Raw genomic sequence first — 26,788 nt, 5'->3', positions numbered from 1 at the left:
GTGTATAGCCAATATGAGACTAAACACGGGCCCACACAAGGCCTCATGTGCTCCTCCTGTTTAAGTCCTGACATTCTCTTTAGGTTAAGGGTCTAAATTCATTCAAATCCAAACATAAGTACCATAATTCCAATCACAACCATCATGATCAGTCCGTGGTCAACCCAAGGGGCCTATGCTGCAGTGCCCCCAGTACACATGGGCTATGGGTTGGATCCACTCTAATACCATTTATCACAATCCAGGATCTCATCCAAAAAGATTAGCTGGAAGGTATTATTTGGGTTATTTGGCCCTGTATAAGTATCCAAGATCTACCCTGTACATAGTTGATGTGAGACTTAACACATGCCTACGTGGGTTCTCATAACTACTTAATCATCACAGACGAATACACTAGTCAACAAACATTAGAAAAGAGAACCTATTAGGGTGGAGATAATAATAATTCACACAGTTTAAGCAAACAATCTATCCTCTTGATTCATTTTTGACTAGAGCGGACACTTCATATTTTTGAAATCCAATTGAGCTGTGATGGCACTTGTTGGAGTAAGATTACAACAAAGAATGTTGAAGCAACCTGAACCAAGCGGTTCGGCCTGAATCGATGTTAGCCTGGAACAGTTTAGTCGTGCGGGTTGGTTTGAGTTATAAAATCTCTCTCCTTCCCTCTCGGTTTGAACTAGAGCTTCGAGAGCCTTCGACGACTCCATCCTGCTCTCTTTGCTAGATGCTCGGATCATCCGCTCTCTCTCTGTCGGACGATCACTCAAGGTAAGCGCTGTCTCTCTCGCGGTCCCTATCACCGAATCCGGATGGCTCGAAACTACTTCGAGCCCTTGCAAAGCCCTCACTTCCCGTCACTCCCTCTCCCTCCAACCTCTATCCCCTCATGAAGCTGTCGTCGGACGCCTCGGCCTCAACCTCTCTCTCTCCCCCCCTCTCTCTCTCTCCTTCCAATCTCTCCTCTCCCTCTCCCTCCCTCCTCTCTCTCTCTTCCCCCTCTGTCCCTCCTTGTCCTCCCTCTTCGCCTCTCTTTGTTTTGGTATGCTCTGGCATAGTACAACAAGGACCCATATCGGACCAAACTTGTTTCTGACCAATGCAAGCTCCGATACTAGTTTGACAGACCTTGGATGTAGAGTGTTAAATTTGTCTGTTGAGCCTTCTCAAGTATCAAATAGTATTTTAAAACCTGCTCAGGTTGAATAGATTGTCTTGTCGTAGTTGCCAACTGCCGAGTCTAGTTTCTAGACGTAGGTTTGATTTTTTTTTTTAATTGTTTAGCCTGATGCTTTGACCACTTGAGTAGTTAAAGACCCTAGTTCAACATTTTTGAAAGATCAAATTTTAATATGTACCATGTAAAATGAAATAAAATTGCAATCCCCTTGAAGCCCAATCACTCTCAAACCCTAAATCGCTATTATCCCCCTCACAGTCTGGGTTCAAGTTTTTGAAAGATCAAACTTTATACGTTGCAAAATAAAATAAAATAAAGCCACATTCACCTAAAGCTCAATCTCTCAAACCATAAATCCCCATCACCCCCCTACAATCCCGAAGGAACCAGATGTAGGATATGGTGGTGGAGGGGTAATGGGCTTGGATCTATTAATGATGGGGCTTTTAACAACAATGGAGCAGTATTTTGGCATCAAAGATCAGAAAGTCAGAGTGGATGTTGTTGGTGTCAAAGAGGCAGTGCTGCTAGGGAGAATGGGAGACTGGGGTTTTGGGTAGTGGAGGTAGAAAGGCAATCTTAGCATAGGAGGGAAGGGTGTTGGGGCAAAGCTAAGGTCATGGTCAGCCGAACCGAACTGAACCATCTGGTTCGGCCCGTACTGAGCTGGCTTGGTGGGGGATCGGATCGGTTCGGCTATTAAATTCAGGATTGGTCCCGAATTGGCTAGAAATGGCCGAAACTGGACAGAACCTGTCACGCCCCCGCCTCCGCAGGGCACGTGCAGCACCCAGTGGCCACGTGGGGGCCACATGAGGGGAGAAATGGGGCTCCCTGTCAGATATTGTCTGGTTTCGGGGCCCGCATGCGCGCCGCACGCACCGCTCAGATACCTCTCCGGTTTTGTTTTCCACCTAAAATACGTCTGCAGGATTTGGAGACACCCGCCTCATATGCCCAGACTCTGGAACGAGTCTTTCCGATGCGGGACTATTGGGCCTCACACTCTTTCCACCATCGGACAAGAGCCGTCCTCGGCTCTGATACCAAATGTCACGCCCCTACCTCCATGGGGCACGTACGGCACCCAGTGCCCATGTGGGAGCCACATGAGGGGAGAACACGGGGCTCCCCTGCCCGATATTGTCCGGTTCCGGGGCTCGCACGCGCGCCGCACGCACTGCTCAGACCCTTCTCCGGTTTTGTTTTCCACCCAAAATGCATCTGCAGGATTTGGAGATACCCCCCTCATATGCTCAGGCTCTGGAATGAGTCTTTTCGATGTAAGATCATTGGGCCTCACAGAACCTATCAGAACCGGTCGCGAACTTGCCGGAACCAGCCGGTTCCATGGACGGTTTGCACTGAGTCGGGATGGTTCGGAACTGGCCTCCTTCCCTTTTCTTCTTTGTTATAATAAGATGTTGGAAAGGCCCGAGAAACTCTTGAGCCTTCCCAATGTTTATTCTGTTCTCTAAACTTTTTTTTCTTTTCTTCGCGGTGAAAATCACACCGATTCAGCATGATTGAAGAAAGATCTAAGTCTAAATAAGGCGTGTCTCCTCTTTCTCATTCTTTCTATTTTTTTGGGCTCCAAAAAATAGCTCAAAATTTGCCAAATAAGAGAAGATCTCAGCAAAATTTTTGATTTTGGCTTGATTTAATGATATGTTGTTGATCTATGGATGATCTACATGATGACATAAAAAATTTTAATTTTTGAATTATATATAATTTTTAAAAATTAAAAATATATTTTCAGATTAAAAATAAAAGTATAAAAAATAAAATTCAAAAAAATTTGTAAAATAATAGGCGTATTTAGGGGCATGCAAGCTACTCTCCAGCAAAATTTGGTGTCCATTTATTCAAGTTTTGATGCGATCATATGCATAGTGGCCTGGGCAAGTCCGCGAGTTTAAAAAAATATATGTAGTATCCATTGTTGGATTCAAAAAATTATGAAAATTAGTATCACATAATATATATTTCAAAAGGCCCTATGGAGAGTGTGGAGGAGCCTGTTCACTTAGATTTAAAAACTAGGAGTAGCAGCTTTGGTGGTCATGGATTTGCTGGCTAGCGAGTGGAGGACATGAGACCACCGTTTATGAGACAGTCATAGGATTATCTTCAATTCACGGGTGAGTTCTAGTTTACGCATGCTACACAGAATAGAGATCACGGTGCACGATTTGGTAGAGCCTGCGAGGATATGATTGCATATAGTTGATAGACTTCTTGAGATCATTCAGGAGGACATGATGCAGCTACAGATGACCTTGCACGTAGAGTAGAATCCATAGATGTTTCAGATTTCGAGTCGTATATTGGATTCTATTACCCACAGTCATAGGCAACCTATGTTCCGTACGGATACAATTATGGATATAGTGTCTGAGGCATTGTCTTCCGGTGGCTACTATTCTATGCTGTCCAGAGTATCTTATGGATCGAATTTTGCTGCCGGTTTATTCGGATGGATCCTTCCACAACCGTTTTATCAGATAGAGGACATCTCTCAGAGTCAGAACTTCAGCGAGAGATCTGAGAGTGCTTATAATCTAGAGCGTGTTCTTTATAGGATGAACATAAAAAACTACAACACTGCTTGGTTAGAAGGATGGGTTGATATGCCGTCTGGCTATGCTAATGATCTAGATTTCTACAAGAGGCATTGCCACTCGACGAAATTTTAGATATCGATATGTAGGATGTACTTTAAATATTTAATTGACAGTAATATTTTATATTTTTTTATCTCATTAGTTGATTTTAAGATATTTCATGTTGCTTCTTGTGGCATATAACATCTCACTAATCATTTTATATTTTGTATCATTTTAAAAAAATAAAATATATTATTTAGATTAAATCGAATCATAGAAACATCAAAAAATATAAAAAGATTCAAAAAAAATCAAAGAACCATCAAATTAGACTTAAAACCATTTAAAAAGCTGCAAAAGATTGATTATCAATTAATTAAACTTGAAAAACTTGAAAAAAAAAAAATTGGGCGTGCCGGTCTTTATATTTTGTATCACTTTAAAACAATAAAATATATCATTTAGATTAAATCAAATCATAAAAACATCAAAAAATATAAAAAGATTAAAAAAAAAACAAAAAACCATCAAATTAGACTTAAAACCATTTAAAAAGTTGCAAAAGATTGATTACCAATTAATTAAACTTGAAAAACTTGAAAAAAAAATTGGGCGTGCTGGTTCCCAAGCGTACCGTGTGTGGGTACGGTATAGTATCGACACACCGAACTGGCACGCCCAAGCGTACCGTATGTGGGTATGGTATAGTATTGGCACACCCAAGCGTACCGTATGTCGGTACGGTACTGAACCGGTACAGTACCAACCCGCCCGCCGACCAATATGGGTTTCGGTACCGGTTCGGCGGAGCATGGCTAGGGTACTATTGAGGATTGTTTGGTGTGCCTCCTGGTATGGAAAATAGAGGCCTTCTCCAAATGAAGCTCATGAGGACCACTATGGGAACGAAAAGGTGAGATTAGGGATTAAGATCACTAATCACAAATGTGTAAGGAAAATATGTTAAATGGAGGTCTTGGCCGGCCAAACCACTAACCCATGACAACAACCAAAACAGTTTGGGCCGTGATATGTGTTCAATCGCTGCTACTGAATCCATGTTAAGCGATCCTGATCAAAATTAACTGCAATTATATGAGAATATTGTTTTTTTAAAAAGATTTTTTAAATTATAGTAATTATGGCATGTAGCTGATCAAGGTGATGACACTTCTGTCTTATTCCATAATGTCATAGAAAAATCTTGTACAAATCCTGAAGAAAGAAGTTTTCATGGATATCAGTTACAATTTGTTTTGGATCTGGATTTTTTTTTTCAAAATTATCTGCAAATGGTTGCAACTACACTGAACAAGTTATTTAACTGACTACATCCTTGATTATTCTTACTTGTTTCCCATAATTTAATCATCTAATGGCTTATTTGCAAGTAGTTGTCTTCATTATAGTTTCATATAGTATTTCTAGTATAGTGGGTTTTGTATTTGAGCTGAATCATCTTTATGATCCTTGGAATTCGCCTCATTAACATCATACATGGTTTCTGTTCACCATTATACTTATACTCTATACATAATTTTGTATATTATTGACAAGGGAAACATCTTGTACTGCATTAGGATATTGTCTCTCTCTTGTAAGTTTAAGATGATAAATTTCATAATGAATAGTTAGTTTCAGTTCTTGAGAACGTTTTCATATTGTTTATCTTGCCATTAATGGGCAGAAAGCATATGTATAGCACTTTTGTTTGGCTGGTGTTTGTCATCTTGGAATATATTCTCATGGTTTACATAATGGTTAAAATTGTATTTCAGAGTACATGACTGGAGGAAATCTCTATGACCTCCTGCACAAGCATCATAATGTTTTGGAGCTCTCTCTTTTGCTGAAGTTTGCCATTGATATCTCCAGAGGGATGAGCTATCTGCACCAAAACGACATCATCCATAGGGATTTAAAGACAGCTAACCTGTTGATGGATACCAACAATGTGTGTAGCCTCTGTTGATATTGCATTATGTTGGATTATATATGATTATATGATTTCCTTACATCTTTGGTGTCTTAAAAATTTTATGTATTTCAAGATCATGCTTTTATGGTTGTGTGGAGCTAGATGCATATGGAAAGAAAAAAAATTCAGAAAGCTGACTTTATAACAAGTATTAGTTTCTGCAATCAAAAACATAACAGATGCACCTTTTTCTTTAATGTATGTATTTTTTATCGCCATCAGAATAAGAGAAGTTAAGGAGGGAATGGAAGAGTTCTAGTGTATTTCATGCCTGGAGGTTTCCAGTAGATTGTGTGCTATGATATTTGCATATGTTCATTACAAAAAAGAAGCAGCAATCAAATAGCACATGTTATGAAAGAAAAGGTCATAATACATGAATTTTTCTCTGCTTAGAAAACATAAGCTTTATATTAATGAATTTCATAACTGGACTATTTGACTGGTAAACTAACTTGTTTACACTAACTAGTATTAACTTTTTTAACGGCAGAAGAATTTGCTTGCTAAAGTTTGTATTCTCACATAAAATTTTGTGTTAGGAAATACAATCCAAATTGGGAATAAGACTAGTTCATGTGCTTAGTGAAATATATTTGTTTGCGTTCTATTTTACAATTCTGCAATTTTTTTTCTTTTTTCAGAAGGAAGATATGGTACCTTGAGTCATCCAAAAATTCCAGAGGTAATTGGATTGGTATGTCTTGTCAAAGCTACATTTTGAGATTTTAATCTTAGACAAGAATGCTGAGGTCGATATGCAATAAAATTTGGGAGAACTAGGATTTAGGATATAGTATCTTTGAAGAAATGTTAAAGTTGCATTGACAAGGATAAAATCAGTAAGGAAGGAGATGGTGTGACGTGGTGCAAAGGATAGAAGCTTGATATTTCTCACCTCCCAAAAACTAACCCAGCATAATCTCGGTCAGAGAAATGACATTTTCTCTAGTATTTTCAAACTTAAGATTTTATTGAGGCTATGTTTTAAAAATTTTACCAGAAAAGTAAAATTCAAGATTCAATAATTTTTGCTAGAATGAACCAGTAATTTATTCTACATGTTTTTTTCTCTTTTCTTCCTTAGAAGAAACACTTGTTTATGAATTAGATGTAGCAGCATAATTTGTTTTTAGGTGAGTAAAATTCATTTAGCTGAAAATTAGATGCAAATTCACCAAACTTTCTATACATGACTCTGGTACAAGCTAGATATTTTGGTGTTCTTTGACGATCATTACTTAATGTTGACTAACATCTATCTTTTCTTGAACAACTTTCAAGGAAACAATGGAAAGGCATTATTCTGTCCCTTTATATTAAGAGGATATACCATTTGTCCTAGTCTGAGAATGTGGGGTTTCTACCAGCAATTTTTAGATGCTCCAAAACCATGGACCCGAGGTCTGTTTTCTGTATCCGGTTTGGAAGTGACCAGAGGCTTTATTTTCTTGCTTGAGGCATTGTGTGTGTTGTTCCAAGGCCCTTGTCCCTGTGTTTCTGCTAAGTTTTGTCCTTAAGACTTCTCAGATCCTTCCTTTCATATTAAAACTCATAATGTAACTGAAAAAAATAAACACATGATTGAGGTACTTGTTTGCATGGATTTATATATATGTATTTTATATTTGAGGTTATTCTTTGTTTTTTGTATTTGAGGTTATTCTTTGTTTAAGTAATACTGATGCAATTCATTAATTTATTAGTTGAGGATCATGCAACTTCACTCAAGATGAGTTTTATAGTTTTACTTCTACTAACCTAGGTTGTGAAGGTGGCAGACTTTGGTGTGGCTCGGTTTCAAAGTCAAGAGGGAGATATGACTGCAGAAACTGGGACATACAGATGGATGGCACCTGAGGTATTATCTTCATTTTATAAATGGATTACTTATTTTGCTATATCTGTTGATAGTATGTATTAATCTATAATTTTATGTAATGAACCTCAGCTTATAGTTTTGTTTTTGTCCTTTGAATTTCTCTTTTACTGCCATTTCAGCAAAATAACAATCATTACTAAATTTTTCGAACTTGTTTTCTCAAACTGTTTTTTTACTGTAATCTGATATGTTAAATGACATGGTAGACATTAGAATGTTAACTGATGGCACTGATCGCTGCCACAGCTTTCCAAAATGGTAGCTACAGATATATAAACTAGTCCCTCCATGTTTCTTTTTTCTGTTCATTCTACAAATAGTCTTATCAAGTGAAATATTACCTGACCTCAGGAAGGTTCCCGTATCAATCATGCTATACACACAATCCAGTTAATGATGATTGTGTTTCAGCAAGATTTAGTGAAACTGATTTAAAATAGTTGATTAATTTTCTCTAAAGAAGAAATTATTAACTGGCCTGCATATATTTTTATCTAACTATTTGAAATTTTATAGTACTTTTAATTGAAAATTAGAATAAGGATTCATGAATCCTGAAACAACATCAGAGGCAACCCAAAATAGGTAAACATGGCGACTGTGAATTCACAAATCTGACCACACAGTTGGGACTAGGCTTGATCATTTTGGTTATGCTTATGGATTTAAAAGTTCAGAATGGAGTCAAAGCATTTTATATACAATCTGACAAAATGCTTTTGTTACACATAATGAAATTAAATGGAAATATGCACTATGAAATTCATTGTATAAAACATTAAGGTACAGGAAAACATATCGTCATTTAATTGTTAAAGATTATATAAACACAATTAGATGAATATGCTACCCAAATTGCATGGATAAAACTGAATGCTTTTCATATATGGTATATGGTAGTTCTGTTTGTTAAGCCCATTTGAGTCAGCCTAGGAATCAAAAATGGATTGAACAAAAAATAATGTAATGTACTGAAGTCAAAAGGAGTACAAAGGCCTACAAACTAATAGAATACTAAAGAATATTTAGCATAATCTCTTTTTCATGCGGCATTTCCAGGTAACATGTGTAGTTTATCATTTTGATATGTTGTCACACCCCTAACCCAAACTCAAGCTGGGCACGACATGGCTGCATATTTTTGTAAGCATAGCCGAGAGAATATGCAAGACATTCAAATCAATAAAAAATCTCAATTAGATTGAATAATATATAAATCATGTTCATTATTTTTTTAAAACAAACTAAATTATTTTCACTAGTAACAAATAATTATCCAGCTATAAGTTCCAAACACTCGAGTGGTATCAGAGATGCTCTAATTATTCCACTTCTTACTCATTACCACAAACTTAGCCTAGTTCTAAGCATCTTGTGGCTCTGAAAGGAAAAATAAAGGAATGATATAAGCTAACGACTCAGTAAGAATGTCCCCCACACATGGATATATATTAAATAATGGACAAAAGAAATTGTCTAACAACAAGTATAGCAGTTACAATAAGATAAAGATAGCATCATTATGAAATATATATTCAAAAGAACTAGTACTTGAATGCATCTTTCTTTCATTACATGAGACAATAACAATAATAATTAAGCAAGTAAAATTAATAACTCCATACTTTCACTAAATTGGTCATTCCCATTTATATTATTTTGTAAGGTATGCAATCTAGCAGACATCAGTTTACAAATGTAATTTAATTTGAATTCATCTTTGGGCTAATCTCGATCATGTTTCCAACCCATGATAGGGCAACAATAGTGTCGTATTTCTAGCATATGATGGGGCAATAATAGTGCCACAATTCTAGCTTGTGATAGGGCAATGATATTAATGAGACTAGCCCGTGGCCCACATCCATCCATACACATGGGGATTGCATGTCAAGTAATTAGTGTAAAACCCTACACACTAGTCTTCTTGCTTGGAAAGTCGTCCCCCTATTCAAAGCTAGGCCACCTAATGTTAGGAAAAATGATAAGAAAGATGATTACAAAGTGGTGGGGTCTGTTTAGGGTTAGGGTGGAAGATTACCCCACAAATGAGAACCTTGAGTTAACAGGAAAATTCGGGGAAGAGGTAGGGTGGCGGATGTCGAGAGAGAGAGAACAAAGTAGAGCGGAGGGGTGGTCGGTTTTTCGCGGTTGATGTTGGCTCTGAAAGAGTTGTGAATGGCACAGAAAGGAGCGAACAAAGAGGCATGACGAAGCACGAAGAGGTGGAGGTGGTGAAGTTCGATGGGTGCGGCAGTGAGATCGAATCAAGGTGCCGACAATCAAAACACGGGAGGAGGAAAGCAGGGTCCGGGGTTGGAAAAAATCAAGAAAAGTGAGATATGGAGTCCTTAGGCATTGATGAGCTTGGTAGGCCGGCTTAGATTTGAGAGAGGGAGAGGGGGAGAGAGAGAGTTGAGAGGCGGTGGTGGAAGTGAATGTTGGTGGATTTGAGAGGCAGCAGTGGAGTTGAGAGGTGGTGGAGAGGTTAGAAAAAGGGGAATAGGGAGAGCTGGTCCAGTGATGAGCCCGTTGCAGATGCAACGACCGTTGATAGTGAGAAACTGGAGGAAGAAGGGTGGTGGCGGTGGTGCTCAACAATGAAGGAACTGAAAAGATGATGACTCAAAATAGGGGAGACAAAATAGAAAACAAGGAAAGGTTGGTGCCTTGGTGGTTGATAGGCCGAGGACGACAAGCACGCAGAGATTATGGTTGGAAATGGTTGTGGTAGTCACTTATCGAAAGAGGAAGTAGAGAAATAGAGGGAACATGGTGTTGGTTCTGCTCGCCCCGTCTTTATTGGTATGGTAGTTGCATGTCACCTTTATTCGGTGGCTATTCTGCATTCGATCCCATCTCCTAGCATTGGTTTCAAAACAAAACTCTTCTCCATGATGGCAAGGAGATGACTGCCTCTCCTATTTCGGGTTGTAGCTATGAGATAATCCAACCCTCAATTTGGGTCAGTTCATTTGGGCTGGTCCATTTGGATTTGTATCGGTTCTTGCTTCCTCTCCCCAAGAAAAAAAAATCATCCTTGAAATTGACATTATTTGGTCCTAAAATGTTGAGGGTACTTAACTCTAAATCTCATCTTCAAGTATCCATTAAGCCTCCCTCTAAATGTATTTGGTTCACTGAACTTTGTTATGAGGAATAGTGTAGCATCATGAAGTTTCAATCCATAATGTGTACTTCTTGTGGGTTAGATCCTCATGAAGTTTCAACAACTCAAACTCCACCACATAACTAGGATCAAGCACATACTTCCTCAGCATTGATACATGAAACACATTGTGTACTTCAGATGGTGGGTGTAATGCTAATATGCTACTACTCCCACTCTATCAAAAATTTCAAATAGACCCATATATCTGGAACTCAGCTTGCCGCGAATTCCAAACCTTATCACACTCTTAGTAGACGATACATTCAAGAAAACATGGTCTCCTACTTAAAATTCCAAAACTTTTCTATCTACTCCGAGTTGTACGGAGTCCTTCCGTAATTAGCTGAATGTTTTTCATAATTTGCTCTACCAATTCAAGGCCCAACAATCTTCTCGCCAACATCCCAGCATGGCGGACCCGCACCCTTTATCATATAGTGCCTCAAATGGTGCCTGCTGAATGGTTGCTTTGATAGCTGTAATTATAGGCAAATTCTATCAGAGACGTGGCTATCCCAAGCACCATCCAAGTAAGATATAGGCCCTCAACATATTTTCTAGAATTTGTATGGTCCTTTCAAACTGCTTATCAATTTGTGGGTGGAAAGCTGTATTGAAACTCAATCTAGACCAGTAGCTTTATGCAAGTTCTTAGAGAACTGAGATACGAACCTAGTATCTCTATTCGATACAATAGCAATTGGGACTCTATGCATCCTCACGATTTGCTTTATGGACAAATTTACCAACCTCTCCATAGAAAGACTAATTTTGAAGGGTAAGAAGCGTGCTGATTTTGTCAATCGATCAATAATCACCTATATAGCATCATTACCTTTAGGGGTTCTACATAGACCGGTCACGAAATCCATGGTAATATGCTCCCATTTCCACTAAGCGACGAGAATGGATTGCGATGGTCCTGCAGGTCTCTCATACGCTAAACGTAGATTTGCCGTACCAGTAGGTACCGTACCCTAGCGATACCAAACTGGTATGCAGTCTTATACCGTATTGATATTCGGTATGCCTCGCCGTCTCGTACCATACCGACATTCAGTATATCTCACCGTTTCGTGCTATGCCGTGTATCGACACTATAATAGGATGACACCAGTACGGGGTTTAGTATCGAGACGACGAACCTTGCATTAAATACTTGCTCATACACTAAAAACTATGCAACATACCGAGCAATATCTTTTTTCATATCGTTCCACTAGAAATTCTCTCTCAAATCTCTGTACATCTTGGTGTTGTTAGATGCACAATGTATGCGGAATTATGGGCAGATGCACAATGTATGTGAAATTATGGGCCTCAACCAAGATCTTTTTCTTCAACTCTAGAATTTTAGGTAGAAATAACCTGCTACCAAACCTTTGGGAGCCATCTTCATGTATTCTGAATTCTAGGTGGCATCAAATTCTGCCTCTCTAATCTTTGGAGTTCTGGATCTTATCCGTGAGATGCCTTAATCCTCTTGATTAGGGTAGGCTGCACTTTAAGATTAGCTAGCTAGGCATCAGGATGATGCAGCCGTACCTTAATTTCAAGCCTCTCTAGATCCATCAGAACATGCCCTTGTATGGTGATCAAAGTTGCTAAATCACTTGAAGATTTCCTGGTCAAAGCATCAGCTACAATATTTGCCTTACTTGAGTGATAATTAATAGTCAGATTATAATCTTTTACTAACTCCAACTATCTTCTCTACCTCACGTTTAGGTCCTTTTGGTGAACATGTACTTTAAACTTTTATAATCTATGAAGACCTTACGTGGCTCCTCATACAAACAATGCCTCCACTTTTCAAAGACCACATCTGCTATCTTCAAATCATGAGTGGGTTAATTCATCTCATTTGGCTTTAGCTCTCTGGAGGCATAGGTTACTACCTTTCCACTCTATATCAAAGCACAGTCCAAACCCTTCTAAGATGCATCACTAAAAATTATGAAACCTGTCACTGTTGGAATGGTTAGGACCAAGGCTATCACTAATTTCTTCTTTAGCTCCTCGAAGCTTTGTTCGCACTCTTTTGTTTCCTCAAACTTGGCTTGTTTCTAACTCAAGCGAGACAATGGTATAGCAATGCAAGATAATTCCTAACGAATCTTTAGTATTATGCAACCAATCCTAGGAAGCTGCGCACCTCAGATATATTAGTGGGCTGACTCCATTCAACCACTACCTCTACTTTCTTCTGGTCCATAGAGATGCCATCTTTAGAGATCACATGCCCAAAAAGCTCATATTGCTCAACTGAAACTCACATTTTTGCATCTTAGCATAAAGTTTCTTTTCTTTGAGGGTATGCAGTATTATCCTTTCCTCATGCTCTTCTTGGCCATTCAAATATGCTAAGATGTCATCAATAAACACTACCACAAATTGATTTAGGAAGGGTTTGAACATCCTATTCATTAGATCCGTAAAGCCTACAAGTGCATTCGTGAACCCAAAAGGCATCAGCAAGATTCATAATGTCTATACCTAGTTCTAAAAGCTATGTTGGGCACATCTTCAACCGTAATTTTTAACTGGTGGTACCGGGAGTGAAGATCAATTTTTGAGAAGACTTGCAATCCTTGTAACGGATTGAAAGATCATCAATTCTTTGCAAGGGATACTTGTTCCGTTGTTTAGCTCCTGGTAATCCATATAGAGTCCGATCAAGTAGTTCCTTTGGATTGCAGGTTATCCTTGGGATCCCGTACCTTTGGGATCGAGATGTAATCTTATACTGGCGTCTGAAGAAGTATCGTCTCATGAAAGATGTGGAGTTCATGATCAATGCCTCTAGAACACAAGGTAACATTGACCTTGTAGCTGATGCCCAGGCAAAGCGACTTGTTAATGCCTGGAATAAGTTTGTGATGATGGTACGAGAACTTAATACTACTTATAAGAGGCCAAACTCTCGTATGTTGGTTCCACTGACCGATTTACCGAGATTGAGATCAAAGGAGGAATTGTCATAGTCATCAACGAGGAAGAACAAGGAGGGTACCTACCACGAAGTTCAGATGCAAGAGCAGAGCAAGTGGTTTGCCGAGACTCGAGAGCAAAGGAGAGCTAGGTCAGAAACCATCTTCGAGAAAAGCTAGGTGGGTCGACCGTGAGACGGGAAAGCAGATGTTTTTCCACTTTCAGTTCTAATTTAGTGGGAACTAAATACCCTAAATAGAGGGAGCCTTAATCCAGGAGGATCTTTAGATTCGATATGGATCACTTTGGCTATTACGAGTATCCAAGAGGATTACCAAACTCGATGGAGACTTTGGCCACTATAAGTATTCAAGAGGATCACCAGACTCGATATGGAATGCTTTGGCCACTATAAGCAGGGCTAGATAGGGTTCTGGAGCGAGATCTACCACATCGGAAAGTCGAGTCGCATGACAAACTTCCGAAGGTTATGTCTTGGTTATACTATGCCCGATTGAGATGATCTTTTTTTTCAAATTGGGTAGCTTTTCAAGATCTACAACGGAAAGGTTGAATTGGAACAAAATTCCACCATTTAGGCTCTGAAATGGGTTGGCCAAACCGAAAGTTTTCTTTTTGGATAAAACTTTGATCGGCATAGTTTTCTATTCGAGAAGAATCAGGCAGAGCGATAGAAGGCAGAGTTAATGTAAAAGTCGAGATCTACCTCCTCAGAAATTTTAGTTTGTTTTACAATATTTCTAAATTTTAATTTTTTCTAGAATATTTCTAATAATCATATTTATTTTAGGATATCTAGTCCTATTCGAGCAAGAAGAGGAATTCAATCCTAATTGTGAAAGGGGCTATGTACCTTAGTTTCAAATTCTATTTTTTAGTATCCCTTTCCGAAATTAATCGTAGTCCTATGTTTTCTCTAACCTAACCTTATTCCAAGTGAACTATTGAAATTAAATAAGGAGGTTAGGGGCTTACCTCGATCAAGTGATTAGTGCAAAAGGCTACACACTAGTCTTCTTGCTCGGAAAGTCATTCCCCTACACAAAATTAGACCACCTAGGGTCAGGGAAAACGATAAGAAAGATGATTACAAAGTGATGGGGGTTTGTTTAGGGTTAGGGTCAAAGATTACCCCAATAAGTGAGGGTTTTGAAGAGAGTTAATAGAAATTCGAGGAAGAAGGGTGGCGGGTATCAAGAGGGAGAAGAAAGTAGAATGGAGGGATGGTCAGTTTGTCATGGTTGGCATCGGCGCTGTAAGAGTTGTGAATGGTGCAAAAAAGGAATGATAAGGCTCGACAAGGTGGTGGTGATGAAATTTGGCGGGGCACTGCATTAAGATGGAATCAAGGCACCGACAATCAAAACGCAGGAGGTGGAGCATAAGGGTCTGGAGATGATGGAAAAAATAGGGGAAAGTGTGACTGGGGGCCCTTAGGCACTGATTGGTAGGGCAGGCTAGCTTAGATATGAGAAAGGGGAAAGGGCGAGAGAGAGAGAGCCGAGAGGTGGTGGTGGAACTAAATGTCGGCAGTGGATTTGAGAGGTGGTGGTGGAGTTGAGAAAAGGGGGAATAGGGAGAGTTGGTTGGCGATGAGCCCCTCGCTGATGCGGTGATTGTTGACAGTGAGACACCGGAGGAAGGAAGGTGGTGGTGGTGGTGCTCAACGGTGAAAGAATCTGAAGGATGGTGACTCGAAACAGAGGAGAGAGAATGAAAAATAGGAGAGGAAAAGTTGATTCCTCGGTGGTAGATAGTCACTGGACGGTGAGCATGGAGAGGATTGAGGTTGGAAATGGCAGTGGTGGTAGCGAATCGAAAGATGAAGAGAGAGAGGGAACAAGGTGGTGGTTGTGCTTGCTGCATCCTCACTGATGCGGTTAGGCAATGGTTCCGCATGGATCATGCATGCACCTTTATCTGGTGGCAATTGCACATCCAGTCTCGTCTCTTGGTGATGGTTTCCCAACTGCTTACCTCTCTATGATGGCAGGGAGATAGACACTGCTCGAAGGCATCCATCGAGACCACCCATCCCTCATGTTGGGTTGGTTTGGCCGGATCGGTCCAATTGGACTAGTGATGTGTTTTTGAGCAAAGTGATTCAATGCTAAAATTTGTTGATTTATGTCAACTAAAAGTTGGTTGAATTTATATGGTTCAAATGAAAAGCCATCAACTTTATCAAATGCTATTTGTTTCAAAGGAAAATGATCTGTTTAAATTGAAAAACATGAGTTGTTCAAAAGCATATGGAAATAATAGGAGTTATTCACATGTAATTTAGTATATGAAATTAGAAATCACTTCTAGTATCTGTCCTGATGGTCATAAACATCAATTGAATAAAATAAAAAATAGGCAAAGAGCTTGAAGCAGAAATTGTTCAAACTTTCATATAATCTTTTAATGATAAAGGACATTTTCAAGGACAGCAGACCCATCAAAACCAATTCTTTCGGATAAGAGGCATAAAAAGGAGAAAAAAAAAGATGTCATTGGCCTTGCTAGAAATAAAAATCTCATGAAAACAACCATAAAAAGAGAGAGTTATAGAATGGGCTTTCCTGCTGAAATTCCTTCCTGTTCATGAGGCAGACTTTAGAGCCCTGGTGGGAAGAAGAAGATGCAAAATGAAATTATTAAAAGAAGTGGATAATCATCCAGGATTTTATATATAAGCTGTATTGCTGATAATAACTACATTGCATGATATAGGTCCATATGGGTGAAGTTATGGCTCATATCAGATAAAATTGAAGCTATAAACATGTGTTGACCTGAAAAATAAATTGTGAATGCTTCAAAATTACTTTCTCCCACAATTATAATCGATACATACCTCATACCATGTAAAGTAGTATTATCATACTTATATTTTAAATAATGATAAACATATTTTCTGATTTTTATATTACAACTTTGCTCTTTCCAGGTTATAAATCATCAACCATATGATCATAAGGCTGATGTATTCAGTTTTTCCATTGTGCTCTGGGAGCTAGTAACATCAAAGGTACATGCTGAAATTGCACCTCTTTCAACTTATGGATTATTGATCCAGCAAATTTTGGAAGATGGGACCATATGATTATGAGGTGGAGTAACAAGTTTATGATGTCATTGTGCAGGTCCCATATGAAACCATGACACCCTTGCAAGCTGCATTAGGAGTAAGACTGGTTTGTATTTTTCATCACATAGAAAAATGTTCTCTGTGTTGATCATAAGGATCTAGTTGTCTTGGTTACAGATTGCTATGGTTATCATTGTTTCATACCTACTTGTGACAAGCTTAGGTGCTTTAGCTCAAGTTCATTGGCTGAATTGCAAGGACAATGTCCGCATATTTCCAAATTCTCTCTAGTCTTGTCATGTGAAAATATTTTAGGTTGAAAAATTATGTTTCATGTGTCTTATTAACATTCCTCCATGTGTCTTGGTGTTACTATCCAATGTATTATTTTATCAGAAAGATTGTAACTTACTATTTCAAGCACAGTTTTAAATCTCATGTGATGGGGATGTCCTGGTTTCTTCATGGAACGGGATGCCCCAAAGTCCCACACCATCCTGTCTCTCTCCCCCCTTCTTCTTTCATTTCTTTCTTTCTTTTTTTTTTCTTCTTTATTTCCTTCTTTCTTTTTCTTCTACCTTTCGTTCTTTCCTTTCCTTTTTCTTTCTTGTATCCTTTCCTGTATTTCTTATTTATTTTTTCTTCTTCTTTCGCTTTCCTTTCTTCCTTCTTTCCTTTCTTTCTTTCATTTTGTTCTCCCTTCCTTTCTTTCTTCTTTTTCTTTTCTTTCCTTCCACTTTTTCCTTTTCTTCTTCTCTCCCCATGTGGATGGGTTTCGAATTCCTAACCCTATCCTATTCCCGTTTTCTCACAGGAATGGGATGGGACGGCTGGGACGCCTTTCGTCCCACTGGGACTTAAAAAACTTTGGTTTTAAGTGCTTTTCACACATGGACCGACTCTAGCTTTCTATTGTCTTGCATGATTGTTTTTGTTAGTTCAATATACAAGGTGTCAATGTCTATTGTAAAAATTTCTCTCCATGAAATAAATACTTTTGGCAGTGACATGGTTAGAATAGTGGTAATTATATGTTTCGAAAGCCCAACTTTTAGTTGGACATATAATGGATATTTGATGTAATAGTTTTTATATGGTGGAGAAGGATACCTGTTATTTGACATGTTCATTTCTCATCTGATAAAAAATAAAAGTTAAATGTCCATCAAACTACATAAAGAGAAGTTTTTTAATATTGTCATGATCAAATAGTTTGCTTGTTTTATCTGTTCCCCTTTAAAAAGGCTAATAATAGACATTATTACAGCCATGATTTCAATCCAAATAAATGCCGGAAATGATATCATTGACTCATTGGTAGGCTAAATGCTAAAAATATTTTTTTATATAGTTTTTAACCATATTTACGTATTACTTCTTTATGTGCGATACTAGGGTTTGCGTCCAGAGATTCCGGAAAATACGCATCCTAAATTAGTTGAGTTGATGAAAAGATGTTGGGAGGCGGTTCCAGCGAAACGACCCTCTTTTTCGGAGATAACTATTGAACTTGAGGAACTCTTGCAACAAATTCAGGTAGATCCTCCATCTAGTTATTAAATTTAAAGTTGACTAGCTGTGCACCCATAATAATAGAAGTTGTTTAATCCAAGGTCCACAAAATTGGTACTAAACCATATCGGTACGTTACCGATTCGGTATGGCATCCATCAAGCTTGCAACACTCTTTTCTCTCTCTCAGCTATTTACTGCTCAAAAACCGGGCATTACAGGCCAGTATTGGGTTGTGTAGAGCAGTTCCGCTCGGTTTGGACCAGTTTGGCTGATATATTGAACCAAACCTCAGTACCCTATCACTACCTTACCAGTATAGTACAGCACGATCGGTATAGGGCACTACGGGTCGGTATGGCAGACCTCCAAATCTAAGGTGTTGGTATTTTTGTTATGTCTGCTAAAGTATCAACATTATTCTGATAAAGTTACTCTTCTTTAAATGAGGTTTCTTGTATGGTAGGGCAACTCATGACGTTGACGAGTCATTTGTTTTTCCGCATTGGCAGGGAACTGGGAAAACAAGTCAACAGGAAGAAGGGAAGATACCAAAACAATCAGCAACATAATTGTTCCGTGTGATTTTATTAGCAATCTGGTTAATGAATACTTTGTTTTGCTGGCTACTCTTTTCTGAGGTGTTGGCATGTGCAGATGCAAGCAGTGTTGTTGAGATGTCATGATGTATGCAATTATCTTTTTGCTACATTTTCTTTTTCTGTGATTTGGTTCATGTGTTGTAACTAGTTATTGCCATTGTCATTATCAAGAAGAATTACGAGCTTACCAGCTGCAAGCCACGCACACAAGTTTTGATTGTTATTGTGAATGTTCCTTTAGTGAACCTTTTCTACTGGAAGCCAGAAAGCATGTGTGTCACTTGGAAGATTAGTGAAAGAGACTTGTAAGAATTGAAAATTTACTGATTTTTTGTATTAAATACTAAATATTGGCTGTTGATGTGTTACCATCCTTCTATTTCGGAGTTTATAATGCTTGGAAGCTTCATGTTATTGATGTAAAGGGATTCAGCAGGCTGGGGCATCTTTACTGCATACACTTTGTTAACCATATGGTGATATTCGTTGAATTTCTGATGGGTGTCCGATCGTAGCTAAGATTTACAAGTAAGCTAACTCGTCCATTTCCAGGAGGGTGAGACCTTGCTGCAGCATGAGTCCAAATATTACTTTCAGATTTCATCAGTCATTTTCAGTCCCGAAGTTACCCCCTCTTTTTAAAATGCGTAAAAATCTCATGCTAGTTAAAATTATGCTATACAAATTGGTTAGATATAGAAAATATCTGCCACAATCAGATAATTATGGTGAATGTAAAACATCTAAATAAGAAATCTAAAAAAATGCCAAATAAATAAAATTAAGAGTAAATCACAAAAATTCTCCTAATGTTTATCCTTATTACATTTATATTTTATAGTTTATAAAAATGTATACTTACGTTTAGTTAAATTAATAATGTTAGCAAGGTTGTTCATCTCAGGTAAAAAGTCAAAATTGTCTTTGGATGAAGGGAAGAATGTATATATTTTTTTAGTTCGTTGAGTGGTGGTTATATCACTTAAGATTGTTTTGGTCATTCTTCAATTTTTTTTGGGTTTTATTTAATGTTAACAGTCTAGCTAATGTTTTGCTAAGTTATGAGTTAAAGTGTTTTATAAAATAAGCCTCAAGGAGATAAATGTAGCCTTTTCAAATTATTAGGTGTAAGTGCAATTTATCTTTGATCTTAAGGAGGTTTTTATAATTTATTCTAACATAAATATATAGTGAACGAGTAAAAATATTTTGAATATAGAACATTATATCAAATTCTAGCTAATCATAATTGAGTACAATTGATGTGGTCGGATATTTACATTGAAGAAAAAGTCAGATAAAGAAAATTTGAAACTATTTCGGATTTGTAGTTGAATAATTATCATGAGTAGAAAATATCTGAGTAAAGAAAATTAAGAAATAAAGAAAAGTAAATAATCAGTGAGTACAATTTTTTAAATGAAGAAAATTTGAAATTATTTTAAGTCAAGTTAATCATAATTGAGTAAAATATTGGTGATTAGAATAATTTTAAATTAAAATAGTCAGATATATATATTGAATAGAAAATTATTAAATAAAGAAAATTAAAAAAATTATATAAAGAAAAATAAAAATTTATAGATTGCGGCAATGGGTTCATAAGTACTTGTCAATATATTAAACACTGATCAAACTAATGTCTCTTTGTTGAATATAGCTTAAAACACATTTATATTCACCAGGGCCCTTAGCCCTGGCAATGTGGTTACCAACATGATCTAAGATCGAGATTCCTGATTAGTTTCAGGTATGGTTCCTGGAGTTGATTCTTGCCTCTTGATCCCATTGCATTAATGAGCACTGATGGATAGCATCATTTGCATTCTGTGCATGCAGTTGAAAGCATGATTTATAAACACCCCGATCTTGATTCCACCCAGGGCAAATGGAGTGTCCATTGGCCTAATGCTGTCGCATCAGGAGATCGAGTTAAGCATCCCCGGTTCAGTCTAGACTATATTCATCATGCTTCTCCTACATCGATCAAATATTATTGGGAAACTTACCATCTGGTCCTTTGTTGAATGCCATTTTATGTGGATATCATTTTACATTTTAGTCCTTATACATGGTTGAGCTTGATCTGTAAATAGAAGTGAAAGTAGATCGGATAATATCCATCTGTATCTATTTTTTATCCGAATTTATTCGAATCTAAATAGCAATTTGAGCATCTGACTAATATCCGTATCCATATCTATGTTCGACTCTATTTGTAACTCCATCTAATTTTATATAGCACTTATAAACTTTTAAGAAAAATAAACGACTACATTAACATGCTATTAATTAGATTTATCATCTATTTAGCAATATCTTAGATTCTATGATTATAAAATTTAATTAAACTTATATCCATATTTATATATATAATAGCATCCGATTTTATATCCGTATCTATTTAAAATAAATATAGCATTCATATTCATATCTATATTCATCAAAATAAAATATACATGAATATAAATACACTGGTATTAGATTCGGAGATGATCCTATTTCAGTTCTATATCTAAATGGATAATCCAAAGATGAGGAGTTAGCAGTCAATTCAAAGATGGATCCAGATTTTCTCCTAGCATTATTTGCATTTGGCTAATGATTGAGCATTTGAAGCGTTGACAATGTGGATATTGGACTCGAATTGTGGAGAATTGGGGATGGTTGTGGGAAAGGAGAGAGGGGGCCCATGAAAGAAATGGGTCGCATGTGGAGGTGGACAGCGGGAACTAATGCCGGATTACAACGGGAAGTAGCAGTGGAATCTCATTCCGATAAGACGGAAGCAAGCAGGGACAAGAAACAAAAGGGTCAGATGCTGAGTGTGATGATAACGTGCATGGAAAAAATGGCCAAGGCGACGCGGAAAGCGAGACACCAGGCTGGCCGACCGGGCCCGCCCTCCGGGCTCTACCGACACTCCACGTCCCAAGATGATGTTCCCTCGTTATAACTCAATTATTGCACGTCTCCACTGTAACGATTGACGGTGCGAGGGTCAGTAGATTCCAACCCTTCTGCGTGGATTGTTGCCATTGGATGCACCCTGAGATTTTTCATGCATAAAAAAAAAAAAAAATTATTTGCATGTGATGCATATATTATTTTTATTAAAATGTTTTGTATAAAAAAATTAACACTGCAGTCGATTAAATGGTATCTTATGTATCAACCATACCGAAAATATATTATAGAATTCTAACCCTCGCTAACTCTGACAGATATATTTACACTCGAATGATTTTATCTATTTGATTTATTAAAAAAATATAGTATACTAGATTTAAATATATAAGATCTATTTGAATGATTGGTTGAAAATATATGGCATTTATGGGTTGAGCTAGTATGACCAGCAGAACTATAGAATTGCAGGCTGGCTAGGTCTGTATTCGAAATACTCATAAGTGACTTAGGAATGGACGGATCTGAAAGCTAATTTATTCCATTTTGCTGATAGTGGAAGCTTTGGTTCTTCATGTAAAGCTCAATGTCTGCCTGATTATGATGAGCTAGTTATTTTGATAATTACGTATTCACTCTTTTTACTGGAGAGTAAGTACGTAGTTTCTGACCTGATCACTACCACAAAGGCCCCACTCTGGGGAGGGTGGGGGAGTAGCTGTTGTTTGCATCTCTGAGCGAGCCCAGTCGCAGTGCTAATTGGATTGCCATGTAGTACTGACAGTCCAAGCGCCACTTATGAGTTACATAATCCATAGACAAGAATATATACATCGCGGAAAAAGCAAATGCAAAGCACAGAAATACGACAGAATAAACTAGTGGGAGAAGAGCGGCCAGGTTGTAAAGACAAAAGAATCATCACAAAAGCTAAAGCATGCAATTATTATAGGATCAATAGTACGTAGCTCAAGAGTAACAAAGCTGTAAAGACATATATATATATATATATAAAAAGTCACAAAAAGCGAAGTCAAATCACATAAGTATGGCGGGATCGATTGGTGGCAAAGTTGTAAAGAAAAAAATTGCAGAAAAGCTAGATCATCCTTAGAATTAGATAGAAAAAACTAATTAAAGAATATATTTTTTTAAAAAAAAATAGGTAACATTTCATGCAAAGAGTTAATTATATGGTTTTGGAGAGGAGACAGAGGCACGCTTATATAAAAGCTAACAAATGAAAGTAGCCCAATCTTTCTTTAAAACACGACCATTACGTGATTCTAATTAGTTAAAATTATTGCTGTCCATTAGACTCCATGCACACTTTTCCTAGATCCAACATGGTTCTCCTTTATTGCTAGGATATGATCATGTTTGAAAGAAAAGGCCTCCAATTATTGCAGCTTGCGTGGAAGTTGCTGCCAAAGCTACCCTCCAAGAGTGAAGTCCAGCTTAAGATTTTTCTTTCCTGTAAGGTCTTCATCTTGGCGATCTTTTGACTAATCAAGCTCTTCATTGCCTTCTCTACTTCTGTGCACTTTCAGTTTCAGCTTTGAGGGTGAAGGTGGGCACGTATCTGAGCCACCAAATTCTGGTTCCATGACCCTACACTGACCTCTCTCCTTTCCAGCTTGGTGCAAGAACCAGTGGATAGGGAAAGAGAAGTTGAACAACAGTAATGTCGTAATCTACAACGAAAAGTTTTCAGAAGATTGTGAATGATACAAGGCACACAAATTAAAAAAATAAAAAGGAGGAGGAGGAGGAAGAAGACAGCTAAGAGAATACGTCAGAAACCTCACAATAATTTAGGGATCTTTCAGTCTTTGTCGGCAGTTTGCCATCCAAGCAATCCAGTCCAAAGGTTGTACAAAAATCTGTATCGGCTGTCTGCTTTTCCTGATAATGGCCTTAATTGTCCTTTTGATCTCTGCTTTAATTTAGTTCATATTTTACACTTCTAACCACATTTTGGGACCATGCATTATGATTCACTCTTGATCTGGACTGGCGTTGCCTCTCAAGCTTAATTCATAGACCTGATAATATTAGCAAAAAGATAAATGCTGTTTCATGAGATCATGGCTTCTCTCCCTCCTTCAATCGATCCCAGGAACGAGGGTTGGCATGATTACTTGCAGAGTTCTACCATGCAATTCTTATATGGGCGGCGTGCTCTTTCTTCAAGGGAGATTATGAGAGGAGTAATGCTCGCATAGGGTGACTCTTTGAAGTCAGTTTTTTCTGACTGGCTTAATCATTTCTATCATGGAAAACATAAGCTAGGGATTATGTTTGCGGCCCACAAGATTTGTAGATTATTAGCTGCCTCATTGTGGTATCACTGAGTGCTTATTAATTTGGTAGTTCGAGGTGTTCTTTGTAGAAATTCAAATGGCCCAACTGCAATCAATATTGTAATTGCCAGCTATAGTTGATGTAAGGGTGGGTCATGAGTAACAACAAATTTAGTATGCATAAATCTCATCTATAGCTAGCTGCGTTTGATCATAGGTATGATCATGATGTCGAACTACTTATCGACTTAAATTCACTTCCTCATTTAAAGTTCTAGGATTTTCCCCATTTTCATCCTCTTTTGCTCCATCACTAGCTGTTCAAACTTATCTTCATCATGTCTCTACTATGATGACAAACCGCTCCATGCAAATTAATTAGTCCTTAAATGTAAGAGCTTTTCACTCTTCATGGCCACTTTTTAATTACTTCAGATACCCGAAACTTTGTATAATGCGTGCATTCAACAACTGGACATACATGCTTCTACTGGCTACTTGCAAGTACAGTTATGATTGTAATAACTTCTGGGTTATAACTGAACATAGTAGGAGGGATTGAAGGAAATCCCTAGAGATTTGCCAAAATACTAACAAAAATACAATTCAAAAGCAGGAAAGAGCAAGTACATATGCTTATCTCCTCTTTCCACTCTTTTCCAGCTACTAAGCAGATGCTTCTGCATTACACGATATAAAGAAACTTTATTCACTCCATAGAAGCATCAGGGGCCACTTCTTTTGTAGAAGGAACCTCGATTGCTTTATTCTACTCTCCACAACCCTAGTAAAACCTGCACTTGATGCTGGTTCATATATGGCAACCATCAGGAAAGATAAGTCTTCATCCCTGCAAAATAATAAAAAACGAGAGGGGGGTTATGTTCCAATGGTGCTGTTTTAAAATTGCCCATGTGTTTTCCATTTGGCTTCGGCTTAATTAATTAGCTCTCTTAAAAAAAAAAGAGAAAGAAAACAAAGAAAGAAAGAACAAGAAACATCCGTTTGTTATTACTCCAAGTAACTTCATTTTTAACCATATTCTGAGCTCAGAAAATACAAGCAACTAACCCTTTTGGTTTCGACGGTGTTCTGCCGCTTAATAGTGATAGGGAGGAGGAGGAGGTGAAGTGTAGTGATAAACATGTGGAGGTGGTGGAGGAGACTTATACTTGTAGACTGGAGGGGGAGGTGGTGGTGACTTGTAGTGATAGGGAGGTGGCGGTGGTGATTTATACTTGTAAACAGGAGGGGGTGGTGGTGGTGACTTGTAGTGGTAGGGAGGTAGGGTTGGTGATATGTGATGGTAGGGAGGGGGTGGTGGTGATTTATATTTGTAGACAGGGGAAGGAGGACAAGGTGCCTTGTAATGGCGAGGGGGTGGTGGAGATTTGTACTTGTAGACATGGTGAGGAGGAGGTGGTGACTTGTACTTGTAGACAGGAGCAGGGTGGTGAAGAGGGGGTGGTGGAGATTTATACTTGTAAGCATGATGAGGGGGAGGTGGTGACTTGTACTTGTAGACAGGAGCAGGGTGGTGAAGAGGGGGTGGTGGAGATTTATATTTGTAAGCATGATGAGGGGGAGGTGGTGACTTGTACTTGTAGATAGGAGCAGGGTGGTAAGGAGGTGGTGGTGGAGATTTATACTTGTAGGGATGATGGTGAGGAGGAGCTGGTGATATATGGTGGTAAGGAGGTGGTGGTGGAGATGTATACTTGTAGGGATGATGGTGAGGAGGAGCTGGTGATATATGGTGGTAGGGAGGGGGTGGTGGAGACTTATACTTGTAGGCATGATGATGAGGAGGAGCTGGTGATATGGGGTGGTAAGGAGGTGGTGGTGGAGACTTATACTTGTAGGCATGATGATGAGGAGGAGCTGGTGATATGGGGTGGTAAGGAGGTGGTGGTGGAGACTTATACTTGTAGGCATGATGATGAGGAGGAGCTGGTGATATGGGGTGGTAAGGAGGTGGTGGTGGAGATTTATACTTGTAGACATGGGGAGGGGGAGGTGGTGATTTGTAGTGGTAAACAGGAGGAGGTGGTAGTGTTGGTGGTTTGTGGTGGTGGAGAGGTGGTGGTGGTGGTGACTTGTATGGGTAAGGATAATTTGCTTGTGTCTGAAGAGGCAAGCTCAGAGAAACAAAGAGCACCATGAGAGTGGAAACAAGGCAGGCCATGGAGGCCTCCTCCCTTCCTCTCCTATCCATCAGTCTAACGTACGTGTCTCGACCCAGTTGAGCTTCCCTTGTCTGAGAACACCCAGGCTCTCAACCTTCCTTTATATAGGCGAAGAGACTAGGTAGTAGGTGCCGCGTTACTGGACTTGGCAACTGTGATTCAAATGAAAAATAAGACATGGACCTTAGTTTATCCATGCAAGGCTGCTAGTTACGAGTTTCTGGACATCCTTTGCTGACCCAAAAGGAAAACTTGGACACTGTCGTTTTCGCCCCGGAGAGTGCATGCCAGCTTGAAAACGTGACATGAACTTTTTTTTTCCCACTCGGGACCACTACTTCTTGACTAAGCTCTCTCTCTCTCTTTCTCTCTCTCTCTCTCTCTCTCACACACACACACACACACACACACACACACACACAC

The 26,788-nt window shown here is 38.4% G+C and overlaps 2 protein-coding genes across 8 annotated transcripts in view; one reads left to right on the top strand and one right to left on the bottom strand.

Moving 5' to 3' along the window:
* The window catches only part of LOC103704336 (serine/threonine-protein kinase STY17-like), a 45,575-nt gene extending 26,235 nt beyond the window's left edge, over positions 1–19,340 (top strand). For 3 of the 7 annotated variants that reach the window (XM_039131709.1, XM_039131706.1, XM_039131705.1), the window contains exons 11-18: positions 5,574–5,749; positions 7,539–7,634; positions 16,715–16,795; positions 16,911–16,961; positions 18,251–18,391; positions 18,469–18,497; positions 18,589–18,746; positions 18,880–19,340. In XM_039131709.1, the coding sequence (XP_038987637.1) occupies positions 5,574–5,749; positions 7,539–7,634; positions 16,715–16,795; positions 16,911–16,961; positions 18,251–18,391; positions 18,469–18,497; positions 18,589–18,745 (731 nt within the window). In that variant the 3' untranslated portion in view covers position 18,746; positions 18,880–19,340. The remainder of the gene's footprint in view (positions 1–5,573; positions 5,750–7,538; positions 7,635–16,714; positions 16,796–16,910; positions 16,962–18,250; positions 18,392–18,468; positions 18,498–18,588; positions 18,747–18,879) is intronic. The other 4 variants (XM_039131710.1, XR_005514001.1, XM_039131715.1 and 1 more) reach the window with 4 other exon arrangements.
* A 5,330-nt stretch (positions 19,341–24,670) lies between these two features.
* On the bottom strand, positions 24,671–26,452 carry LOC103704335 (extensin-like). Its single transcript, XM_008787573.4, has 2 exons — positions 25,251–26,452; positions 24,671–25,029 (listed from the first exon to the last, which is right to left on the bottom strand). The coding sequence occupies exon 1, from the start codon at positions 26,392–26,394 to the stop codon at positions 25,279–25,281; it is 1,116 nt and encodes a 371-aa protein (XP_008785795.2). The 5' UTR covers positions 26,395–26,452; the 3' UTR covers positions 24,671–25,029; positions 25,251–25,278.
* Between the last annotated feature and the right edge of the window lie 336 nt (positions 26,453–26,788).

This window comes from Phoenix dactylifera, chromosome 1 (assembly GCF_009389715.1).
Source record: "Phoenix dactylifera cultivar Barhee BC4 chromosome 1, palm_55x_up_171113_PBpolish2nd_filt_p, whole genome shotgun sequence".
Classification (NCBI taxonomy): Eukaryota; Viridiplantae; Streptophyta; class Magnoliopsida; order Arecales; family Arecaceae; genus Phoenix; species Phoenix dactylifera.
This window is presented reverse-complemented; position numbering and strand designations above follow the sequence as displayed.

Excerpts from the sequence above, each read along its gene's own strand:
- LOC103704335 (XM_008787573.4), bottom strand. The coding sequence starts at position 26,394 with ATGGATAGGAGAGGAAGGGAGGAGGCCTCCATGGCCTGCCTTGTTTCC.